Source organism: Mauremys reevesii, linkage group 7 (assembly GCF_016161935.1).
Source record: "Mauremys reevesii isolate NIE-2019 linkage group 7, ASM1616193v1, whole genome shotgun sequence".
NCBI lineage: Eukaryota > Metazoa > Chordata > Testudines > Geoemydidae > Mauremys > Mauremys reevesii.
Window position 1 is genome coordinate 72,609,973 of NC_052629.1, and position 12,226 is coordinate 72,622,198.

General features: G+C 43.9%; 1 protein-coding gene across 17 annotated transcripts in view; it reads left to right on the top strand.

The window, feature by feature from the left end:
* USP54 (ubiquitin specific peptidase 54) overlaps positions 1-12,226 on the top strand; it is a 257,870-nt gene that overhangs the window by 233,995 nt on the left and 11,649 nt on the right. For all 17 annotated transcript variants that reach the window (XM_039546273.1, XM_039546285.1, XM_039546286.1 and 14 more), the window contains 3 exons: positions 1,838-1,957; positions 3,419-3,611; positions 6,079-7,517. In XM_039546273.1, coding sequence (XP_039402207.1) covers positions 1,838-1,957; positions 3,419-3,611; positions 6,079-7,517 — 1,752 coding nt within the window. The remainder of the gene's footprint in view (positions 1-1,837; positions 1,958-3,418; positions 3,612-6,078; positions 7,518-12,226) is intronic.

A 12,226-nucleotide genomic window follows, 5' to 3' on the forward strand; every position in this document is an offset into this window, starting at 1 on the left:
AGCAACATTGTTAAGACGACCTAAGCTCCTGTGCAGACACCGCTAGGTTGATGGAAGAATTCTTTCATCAGCCTAGCTACTGCTGCTTAGGGAAGTGGATTATCTATGTCACTGGGAGAACCCCTCCTGTTGGCATAGGTAGTGTCTCATTGAAGTGCTACAGCGGTGCTGCTGTAGTGTTTTCAGTGTAGACAAGCCTTCGGGCTTGCCATAAAACAAAGGATTCTGTTTCCAAAAACTTTTGAAGTTTCAACATTTGGTTTCATTCCCCTTCAGAACAAAAACTAGAGTCTGAAGTTTTTCACAAAAGCCAGTCACTCCCCAACTCCCCCTCAAAATAGCCAGTAGCCCAGTGCTCAGGGCATTCGGCTGAGATGGGGGAGACCCAGCTTCATCTCTCTGCTCTGCCTCATTTAGGTCAGGGACTTGAAGCTGGATTCCCACTGTCTCAGGTGAGTTCCCTAACCAGTGGGTTATTGGCTATATTGGGGCGGGGAGCGGATATGTCTCTCTCAGTCACTGTCACCAGAAATTCCATCCTGGACCTGAAAAATCTTCCTGAAAACATTTGAATTGAAACAGATAGTTACGTTTCTTCAACAAGTTTGTTGTGACAAATCAGCATGTTCTGACAGAAAAGCAATTAATCAAAAAATTCTGTTAACAATCACATGAATAAGTCACTTTAAGAGACTAGCCACAGGCTGTGATTTACAGTAGAACTACTGCTCCAGACATCAGCTTAGCATCTAATAATACTTGATTTTGCAATCTCACCAGCAAAGTAGTAGGAGTAGCACTGATTGGAATTCGGAGATATAATGCCAAAGTTTGCTCTGTTACCTTGGTGTAAATTGGAAGTAACTCAGCTGAAGTCAGTGGATTTACATGGTTATAGCAGAGTCCTGCTACAGTAGAAAGCTTAACATAAGATGTGATTTTTAAACAGACTAAGTTAAACTAATACAGCCCTCTATGTTAGACACAATTATTTCAGTTCGTGTGTGGCTTATTTGGGTTTAGGATAAATTGATTCTTAATTGATGTAAATAAACTGATCTTTTGCACCAATTCAATGAAATCCATTTAAAATCACATCATATGTTAAAGCATTGCAACTTTCTGCTGTAGACAAGCCCAGAGAACAGAATTTGATTGACAGTCTGGTATTTTCTTTCATGCAACCTTATTTATTTGCAAGAAATGTACAAAGTCCTGCTTCTCTGCACACAGGAGGATCAAGAACAAAAGGAGCAGTATCTTAGCCTACAGTCCCAAGCCTGTTTATCCAAAAACCAGTCCCAAAATCTCTCTTTCTAGCTTTTTCCAGGGCCACACTGTGCTCATAGGCTACTGCTTGGCTTTCTTGCTTTTTGCCTCTGCCTGTCTCTGTTATGTACACGTGCATATGCGCACACACACACTTACTTTACCCAAAACAATCTACAGCAAAAGCCCCTCCACTCATCCAGTGTAAAACTCCTCTGAGTGGGTTTACACTCCTTTTATCTGAGGTGGGGTGCTTATGATTACCTGATCCTGACAGCAACATCATAATACCCTAGGGTGACCAGACGTCCAGATGTTTAGTTGTTTGTCCCATGTCCCAATCGATGTTTGTCCTGATGTGTCCCGATATTTATTTTGTTCCTCTCATCTGGTCACCCTATAATACCCTTTAAAGAGGAAATGAGAGTCTGGGAAAGGTACAGCCTCTACAGAAAAGCTACTACAAATGACTCCTATATAGAAGGGTTTTGTACTCACAAATGGGAGGGAGGGTAAAGGAGAAACAAAAAAAGAATGCAAATGAAATGAAGAGTGCTGCCCATTGCAGGAAGGAGTGATGGCTTTGAGAGGTCCATGCAGGAAGCAGACTCAATCTTTGAAGAGTCGCTGCATCAGGAGCAGAAGGGAGATTGTGCTGCAGCTTTTGCTCTCTGTAACGAAGCTATATGTAAGTAACTCTAATTGCCTGAGCTACTGTGCTTTTGACAGTTTACTAATATCACAGAACAAGACTGTAAAATTTACTGACTAGTCATCTGAAATTCTCAGCTGGGAAAATGGGGAGTGTGCTGGCCATACTAGTATGCTTGGAGCTAGTACTTCCTCTTTCTAAGCACCCTTGTTTCTGGATTTTAGTCCCCTCCAGCACCCTGGTTCCCTCTGGGCTGTTATCTCTAGTGCAATGGCAATAAGAACACTGGGATGTTAGTTTGTCCCTCTTGCTGCTAACTGGTAGGTGACTCCCTCTCCTGCATTCCTATACCTAGTAAGCAGTTTTCCCAATCAAGAGACCAGTTTGCAAAGGGTTTAAGCCCTAAACCTGCCAGCACAGCATGTAGGAAAGGAGCATGAGAGAAGATGACGCTCCAGTCACCAACAAGAAAAGAAATGAACTATGCTGTACTTATTCACATCTCAGGAGGAACAGATGGCATCAAGATTTTGAAGGGCTAAATATTGCTGTGAATTATGGGAGTTATGTGCTATTGCATTTTTTTTGTTTTGATATTTTATAATTTAATTGGCTGGCTATCCCACCCCAACCTCCATTCCCCACTTGCTGGTTAGTAAGATTGAAAACAGAGCAGGTAGTACCATGGATTTGCAAAGGCAAAAATATGGTTATAGAAATTGACTTTTCTGTGTTGCAAAACGAGGGTCAACATACAGTCCTCATGAAAGCTCTGTTAGTCTGCACCCCACCTGGCTATACCCTGATTTCACATCCCAACCAGGTTCCCTTGCCAGGGCCGGCTCCAGACCCCAGCACGCCAAGCGCGCGCTTGGGGGCAGCGTCCCGCGGTAGGGCGGCAGGCGGCTCCGGCGGACCTCCCGCAGGCATGCCTGCGGAAGGTCCGCTGCTCCCGCGGCTTCGGTGGAGCATCCGCAGGCGTGCCTGTGGGAGGTCCACCGGAGCCGCGGGACCAGCGGACCCTCCGCAGGCACGTCTGCAGGAGGTCCATCGGAGCCGCGGGACCGGCGACCGCCAGAGCGCCCCCCGCGGCGTGCCGCCCTGCTTGGGGCGGCGCAAATCCTAGAGCCGCCTCTGTCCCTTGCACATAAAAGGACCATGATATGGGAATAAGGAGTTGTATAGATGGAAGACTGAGAATGAAACAGTGTTTGTGTGAGGGCTGGAGAAAGACCCACCCTGTGTTAGGGGGAGGAGGGGTTTGGCTAAAAACTAGATTTTTCTTTTGACTCATTTTGTTTCAGTTAACCTGTTTGGACACCTGGCTAACTTGAATGTGCATTAATGGAAATGAAAGCATCCCTGTAAATTTATCTGTGGCAGCATCTGCATGGTCCATGTTTTATGTTCTTGCTACATCTTTTTTTCTTTTTCTTTTTTCAGTTTTAGTCTTTTTTTCTGTTTTTTGTTTCTGCTATGTTTTCTTTTGCATTTTAGCTAAACTAAGACTTGCCATGCATGATGCCAGCTCTAGCACTCACAGCAGAGCCCTAGTCGATAAGAAGCTACAAATCAGTATCCGAAAAGCACGGAGCCTCCAGGATCGCATGCAGCAACAGTCATCGCAGCAGCCGCCGCCGCCGCCAACCTGCCACCCACCACAGGGGGGCACCATGACCCAGTCTACAAGGTAGTCCAAGTATATCACAGTACACCAGTTCTGATCCACACCTACCAACAGCATGGTCTGGAAAGAAGTAGTGAACTGTGTGTTCCCCCGGTTACTCAAGATCCTGTAGTGTTCTTCCTCATGACATGCTCAGATCATACCATGTTATAGGAGAGCGCACTTCAGTGCATCCACGGTCTTAGCTGGCCAGGTTCTGTGCACCAAGTCAAAACATGGCCTGTAATAGACGCTGTTAGAAATTAATTCTGACCTGCTGATAGAAAAGACATGTGCATCAAGAGAGAGAATGCAATAGATAAGTGACCTGTTAAAAAGAGAGGTGTGTTTTAAGGTGAAATAAAAAGCTTTAAAAAAGAAAAATTAGCAAATATCTTCAGGGCTCAATTCAGTTAAGCGGTATTATTATAATGAATGCCCTGAAATAACTACCAAGAAGAGGGCAGTCACATGTTTGCAGTGCTCTTAACAGTAAAAAAATGCATTGAATCTTTTCTTCTAGCCCACCTTTTCTTTGGTGCACTGGTGCAGTTCTTGGAGAAAAAGGTTCATTCATAACCCATCCTTGCCCTGTCACCTTTCTGTTGTTTCCTGAGCACTGTTCCTGACGCCACTTCCATTCCGCAACCAGGTTCTCTGCCTCCTAGCTGCCTCTGGTCTGACTTAGCAGCCTCTCCAGTTTCCTCAGCAGGACACTTTCTTTTCTACTTTTCTCTTCCATTCTGTGTACTCCATTTGATTCTCTGCTCCCACATCTTATTCAGCCCATCCTAGTTCCCTATTGTAACACCATTCTACCCTTTTCTGCCTGCCATCCCCTACCACCTCTAGAATCCTCCTTGCCCAGCTTCCTGGCAGCTTCTCCACCTATTTCTTTCCTTCTTCCTCTTCCCCTACTACATGCTGAGCGACCAAATGCCTAGGTGAAATCTCATGTGAGCGTCCCTTTTTAAAAACACTGCAGGGATATAAGTGCTGAAATCCATACCTGAAAAGGCTATAATTCAGGGTTCCATTCTGTTCTTGAAGCTGTTGAATTATGTACAAAGAAAGCAGATCCCTGTGCTAATTAGAGGTCCACAATGCCCTCAGTTGTAGAAGAAACACCGAAACCTGTCGTCGGGCGCTGGCAGGTTTTTTTTTTTTTTTTAAGCATTATACCTTTAAACATATCTTTCTACACATCAAACTCAAATATATTGCATAAGTGCCCATTCCTGCCAAAGGAACAGCCCTATCAGAAAAATATTATTTTGTACAATAAGTTTCTACTGCAGTGAGTTTTAACTCTGCAGTCAGTGAGACATGTCTGCTTGTATCTTGATTTTTGTGCCTTTATTTTGATATACATCAGCATTATAAACAGCACAAAGTTTATTATTACTCAAACCTAAGATCATACTCCCCCATGAATGCTCAGTTGGATCTTCTGCATGATGGTAGCTTTGATTTCTAGATCTGCATGAGGAGACAAACTGGTAGGATTGAAGTCACACAATAGTCTTTTTTGTCCCTGTAGGAAATAATTATCCTAACTATGCACCAGTGTTTAACTGCATAGCGTTGTCATTCTGAATATCCAGATTAAGGTTAGAGCATTATTCTAACCAACACTAAGTGCGGCTTTAAGCAGCAGAAGTAGTTTTCAGTTTGACAGCTACCTGAGCTATAGCTGTCTATCAGAGTTGTTTCCAGTCCTCTGTTTTTATTCATATCGCTGACTCATGTGACTTTCTGGTTGCATATTATAATGCTAATTAATGCAGAAGAAATACAAAGTGACCCAAGGACATGCACAGTTTATATTTTATGCAAGACATGTATGCACGGTTTGTAATGCTTTTAAATGCTTCCTTTAATGTATTGGATAAATTACTCAAAGCTGGGGAAAAAATGAGGGGAAGGAAACTGAGGGAAATGTATTGCATTCTATTCTATTCCTTTCCTTCCCAAAGTTATTTCCCATTACTTTAGGAAAGAGAACCTGAGTGGAATGTTGCCTGTTTATGTTAAGATCATAAACATAATGATTCTCTTGTATGGTTTGTAGAAATCTCCTGGAGATGCTGATTTTGGAGGGGAACTTGTAATACTTAATTTAAAATTTATTTTTATTATTTATCTTTATAATGTACATACACATACACACACACACAAGCCCCTAGCCAAAGTGCTCAGTGTGCTGTACAATATTTGTAAAAATATAACAGTAAAATCTTATAATAAAAATAACTTTTAAAATTTGAAATGAATAAAATAGATTGAGTTACAATAAAAAAAAGTTGTGAGGAAATAAAATGGAGATGTCAAATTAACAAAAGCAATTATTTTGGGTGGGAAGTTTTTAATTTGTGTTTGTGCAAAGAGAAGTGGATTGAAGTGGATGTTAAGGGGGAGCAAGTTCTACGCCTTAGGGATAATTCAAAAAAAAGAAGAACTAATAATTAGTTACCATTTCTGTGTATTTTAGTGAACAGACTGGCCCGCTCCAAGTACTGCTGAGCCGGGAGGTATCACTGGAACCCAACAGAGAAGTGGAATTCGGGTCCAGTTCTTTCTTCAACCCACCTGCTTCCTGCCATGAAGTGCACTCATCATTATATCCAGAGTCTTCCTCCCTACCCGTTCCTGCAAGCAGTCCTCCAAATAGGACCTTTCCTAACTTCTGGGCTGCTTCTGCTAATTTCAATGGCCAAGCTCTCTCTTTTCCGTATGGGCGTGGGTTGGCTGAGAGACCTGCAAAGACTGAGAATGATGCCCACCATGTTATGAAGCTTGATGGGGCCCCTGCCAAAGGGCTGAAAGACCATAGGGGCTGCAGCAGCAAGTTAGAAGAAGTCCATGACATTACAGCTGTTCTCACACCTCAGCACAAAATTAAATTTAATACAGTCAACTCTGGGTCTTTGCCTACACTAGTCCCCTGTTCCCATCCAGCGCAAGCATCATCTCCCAATAAAAGCAGTCTGCATAGTCCTTGCTTCAGTCTGTCAAACTCTCCAGTGCCCACTAGCATTGATCAGGTAGGGGGCTATCATTCCATGATCTCTGCTGCTTCATCCCTGTCACTTCAGTGCCCCCTGGCTCCCTTACAAACAGCAAACAAGTACCCTAGAACAAACAGCCGTGAAACTTTACTGCTCCCACAGGATGACTTCAGCAACATGGAGACTTGCAAATCTAAGACCCATAGCTCAAAGGGGCATGTTCGTTCCCTGGCAGAGCAGTTTCAGAGACTGCATGGGGTCTCCCAGAAAGAAGGTGCACATGAGAAAGGGTGGACTGCTGCAGTCTGTCAGGATGAGAAGTCTACAAGGCTGATACAGGAGTCATTCACCAATTCTTCAACCTCAGGCTACAGGCAATTAATTCCTCAAAGTCAAGAAAACAGAACCCAGTCTTCCGAAAAGTTGCATTCATCCTTAGATGTTAGGGATGGGTTTGCTTCCATGGAGGGTTTTAGCACTCAACTCATTACCTCTAAGAGTCCTGGATCGCACAGTGAAGACCAGTGTAGAAGAGGTGGACAGAATGTAGCTGACCCTGTACTCTCCCAGGAAAGGCACACTCATGAGGGAGGTGTGAGACAGGTGGATGATGGAACTGCCACTGGCATAGGTGCTTCTATGCCTGTGGACCGCTGGGTGGACAATGTCACCAGGTATTACAGTTCTCAACTGGACTGTAAAAATACAGAATGGCTACCTGTGGCAGGGAGAAATCCACCCCTTTCTGATCACAGAACAGCCAGAGATGACCTGAATGGGACCCCAGTTCAGTTTCACCCACAGTGGAATCAAGACACAGAGCAGGAGATCTCTGAGTTGGAGTCCCTCTATCAGGCTAGCCTAGCTGGTAGGCCTGTGTTGGGAAGACTGGACAATTCCAGGCACCCATTGAGCAAGCCAGGTGAGAATTCTGCAACTGTGTTACATCTGTGTAATGTTTAATCCCCAAGCAAGACTTGGACCTTGCCTATACACAGACTTCCACCAGTTTAACTAAAGGTGTGTTTTTAAACGGATTTACTGAAACAGGTGCGTGTTTGTGTGCAGACATTCTTATTTCACTTTGAGAATGGCTTATTTTGCTTTATCTTACTTAAAATAATTCCCTTTTAAAGTGAAATAAGAGTATCTGCAGAGAAACTTGCACCTATTTAACTACATTTGTTTAAAAACATACCTTTAGTTAAAACAGTGGAGGTTTGTGTGTATACAAAACCTTGGCTTGAATGAGAAGAGTTCAGATTTGCACTATATGGCAAATCAGGATGAAGGAGGGACAGATTTCTGTCATGCTTTGTAAGGTGCCATATTAATGCACCTAAAGTAGGCAAGAATGCAAAGTGTCTACACCCTCGAGTATTCTATTTGTGTTGCTTATGTATTATATTTGTGTTGCTTAATACATCACATCCGGTTAAAACCATTCACGAAAGAATGGTTGACTAAAAATTTCACACCATAGAATTTGTATCAATGGATATAAAACAGTCATACAAAAATGTTGATTGTTCATATTTTATACCTTTTTTTCCTCCAAGTACCCTCTGCACATTCCTACTTGTGGGATCACAGCATCTGTGTCTCAAGCTCTTGGAATCTTCTAGTGAGCAATGTCCATTTGAGCCACTTACTCTTCCTTCCCTAGGTAGGGTTTCAAGGGTGTAAAAAGGGGAGTGATCCCAACCACCCTTCACTTCCTTCTAATCCCCAAAGGTCCAATGAGCTCAGATTGCATGCAGTGTCCTCGATGTATCGCTCAATGTGTTTTTTTTTCTTCTGCCCTTCAGGGACTATATTTTTTTATTTTTGTAGTTTATCAGTTAGGTAATCAGCTTTTCTTAAGAAAGAGAAGAAAAAGAAGTGGAGAGAAGGATGACAATCTGACACAGGTGTTGGCTGGACCTGTAAAAATGAGAGAGAGACTTCATGAGGGGAAAGCAGTGGATGTGCTATTTCTGGACTTTAGCAAAGCTTTTGATACAGTCTCCCACAGTATTCTTGCCAGCAAGTTAAAGAAGTATAGGCTGGATGAATGGATGGTAAGGTGGATAGAAAACTGGCTAGATGGTCGGGCTCAACGGCTAGTGATCTTTTTCACTAGTAGGATGGTGAAGAACTGGAATGGGTTACCTAGGGAGGTAGTGGAATCTCCTTCCTTGGAGGTTTTTAAGGTCAGGCTTGACAAAGCCCTGGCTGGGATGATTTAGTTGGGTTTGGTCCTGCTTTGAGCAGGGGGTTGGACTAGATGACCTCCTGAGGTCCCTTCCAACCCTGAGATTCTATGATTCATCTGACAGAGACTTTTCAGGCCTTGGGGACTAAATCTGTCTATCTGGAAATCCAGCATCAAGTCTGGAGATACCCCTCACCAGGATGGTTCTGTGCCTGGTACAAGTGGAATGAAAGTCCTTAGATCATAGATGAATCATAGAATCATAGAATCTCAGGGTTGGAAGGGACCTCAGGAGGTCATCTAGTCCAACCCCCTGCTCAAAGATCAATCTTGGTTGACAAAATCCTGTTGTAAGGATCCAGCACTGTTAACTCTGGAGAACCACTTGATAAAGTAGTTCAGTTTCCCCAGATCTTTCCAAGTTTGACTAAGTCCAGTGCTGAGGACCTGCCACCTTCACCTCTTGGAAACCACTTGGAAAAGTGGTTAAGTGCCCACCGTGATCTGCACTGAGCACCCCAGACCTCGATGCCTTGATCTAGTCTGGTTCTGAGGACCTGGCATCATTGATTCTGCTCTTAGCGTGAAGTTCCTGGATCCATCTGAATTGACTAATGGTTCAGCACCACTGATGCTGGAAAATCACTTGCTAAAGTGTTCGTGTTACATATGAGTGGCACTGAGGTCTGCGGATTGACCAGTTTGACCAATTTCAATGCCTAGGGTAGGACACCATTGACTGTGAGCTTAGCATAATTGGAACCAAACTCTCTGGATTGATGAAGTCTAGTGCTGTCAACTGCAGTTTTCAAAAGGACCAGAATCTCATCCAAATTTGGGGTCTGGCCACTGTAACATACCTAGGGTACAATCCATTCTAATAAGTAACTGTGTCACTCCTCCCCTCTAACCTGGGGTGCCCTTTACATGGCTTTGCTGTTGTAGCCTCCAGTCTGGACTGTTCACAAACAGCCTCCACCATGCAAGTCACTCTTAGCTATATCTCTGTATGTGCTGCAGCCAGCCAGCCACACTTTGTCTCTTACCAGCCTTGGTTATACTGCAGGGTGACCCCAACACTCTCCAAGTCTTAGGTTTTTGACCAGAAATATAGGTTCTGTACTGCCTAGGCCTCTCCTAGACAGTACAAATTCATATAAAATCTGTATTTCTTTAATAGATATATGTACACTTTTTACCCCACATGGAGTTTCCCAGACACTTCAGTTTAAACACACTGGATTAAATAAAACATATTTATTAACTACAAACAGAGAGATTTTAAGTGAATACAAGTAATGCGGCATAAAAGTCAGAAATGGTTACAAGAAAAATAAAGATAAAATACAACTAGTGCCTAACTTAACAAACTATGTTAAATTCAAAGCAAAGTTTTTCTCACCACATGCTCTCAACAATCTTACTGGCCAAATTTCTTAGAATAGCTCAGTGGTTTGAGCATTGGCCTGCTAAACCCAGGGTTGTGAGTTCAATCCTTGAGGGGGCCATTTAGGGATCTGGGGCAAAATTCTGTCTGAGGATTGGTCCTGCTTTGAGCAGGGGGTTGGACTAATGAATTCCTGAGGTCCCTTCCAACCCTGATATTCTATGATTCTGTTTAATGGCTGCTTCCTTTGGCCATGTCTACACTAGAGAGCTTACAATGGTACAGCTCTACTAATGCAGCTGTGCCACTGTAAGATCTCCCTTGTGGCTACTCTATGCTGACAGGAGAAAGCTCTCCCATCAACATAATTAAACCACCCCCAACAAGCAGCGGAAGCCGCTCCAGCCAAGCATCCACACCATAGCACTGTCCACTCCAGCGCTTCTGTCAGTGTAACTTATGTTGCTCAGGGGTGTGTTTTTTCACGCCCCTGAGTGACATAAGTTATACCAACAAAAGGGCTCATGTAGACATAGCCTAGGTCCATTCTCATGCAGTAAATCAATGGATAGAGAAGGAGGAGGAGGGGATGCCTTGGGGTGTCTACCCCGTCTTTTTATAGTCCTGTCCCTCCTTTGAAAAGCATTCCTTACTTCCAGCTGGGAGTAAGGTGATAGCAGTCTGTGTGAAAGGAAACTTCATGCTGTTTTTTGCTAAGATGTAGGTTTTTGCTACTACCTCTTTCCTGCCAAAGAATGGCCACTTAGCAGGTGATGGCCCATCTGCCTTGTTTACAGCTGGCTGAGGTGTCAGCTTGCCCTTTGTCTCTGAGGAACTGGTTTGGCCATTCCCCAAACTTCCCTGGAAAACATACTTTTAGTCATGATCTCAGCTTATGTTTATAACGTCACATATAACGCTGCTACATCCATTTTGCCATGATATTACTGATCAGCAAATTATGAGTTTTTAAATGACACCTCACAAGGCATCTGGCTTTTGGTGACACTCTGGATTACCAAATTGCTGCTACAACTAGCTTCCAATTCAAAATCAGTAGGAGGACTCTTCAGCATCCCGTTCCAGAGTGGCTCTGGTATGGAGGGAGCACTTATCTAAGGAATCCTTGGGAGCAGCACAAGGACTTTGTTAGCGCCAGTCCAGAGTCTGGAATTGGCTAGTGCCACTGTTGCTATGCCTGTGATTCTGAGCCTTTCCTTTGGGCCAGACACATCTGAGAGCTTTCATGCTTTGCCTTTACTGAGCACTTCTTTTGTTTTGATGGAGCAGTTGTGCTTGGCACTTGAGAGCCTCAGTGAGAGGGCACTACCAATAAAGCTGTACCATACATGGCTTTGGCCTCTCTGTGGCACAATGGGTTTTCACCAGTTGCCTGACTATCCTAATGATTTTTCTCAGATGTTAGGGAATCCATGTATATAGCTAGAGTTTGGTCCTCAGGAAACGTGCATGTTGTTCCAGTCCTTGGAATTTGCTATAAATAGTTCCCTTTCATCCCTCCACAAAAAGTGGGGTCATTGGAGCCCTCCTTAGACTCCAAACTTGCAACTTCCCTGCATGAGTCATTCATTCATCATTCATTCATGCCCGTCACCCCAACCGGGGTATGGGCCGCCAACAACAGATCTCCATAGTCTTCTATCCTGGGCCATTCGCTCTAGCTGGTTCCAGGTATAGCCCATTTTTTTGCTATCAACCTGAAGGTCGCGTCGCCAGGTATTTCTTGGGCGGCCTCTTTTCCGCTTGCCTTGGGGGTTCCACTGCAGCCTCTGCTGGGAGTTGATGGGTCCTCTCCAAGAGGTGGATGTTACTGATGGTGTCTGGCCAGCGGATCTGGAGAATCCTTCTGAGGCAGCTATTAATGAAGGTCTGGATCTTTCTGGTGGTTGTTTTGGTTGTCCTCCAGGTTTCAGCTCCATACAGTCGTCCATCTTGTCTCGCTAATGCCTAGTAGGGTCAGGTTGTTGCTCCTCATCTCTGCTGCAACCTGCGCCGTCTTTCCTGACTCGTACATGGTCCTCACGTTCCA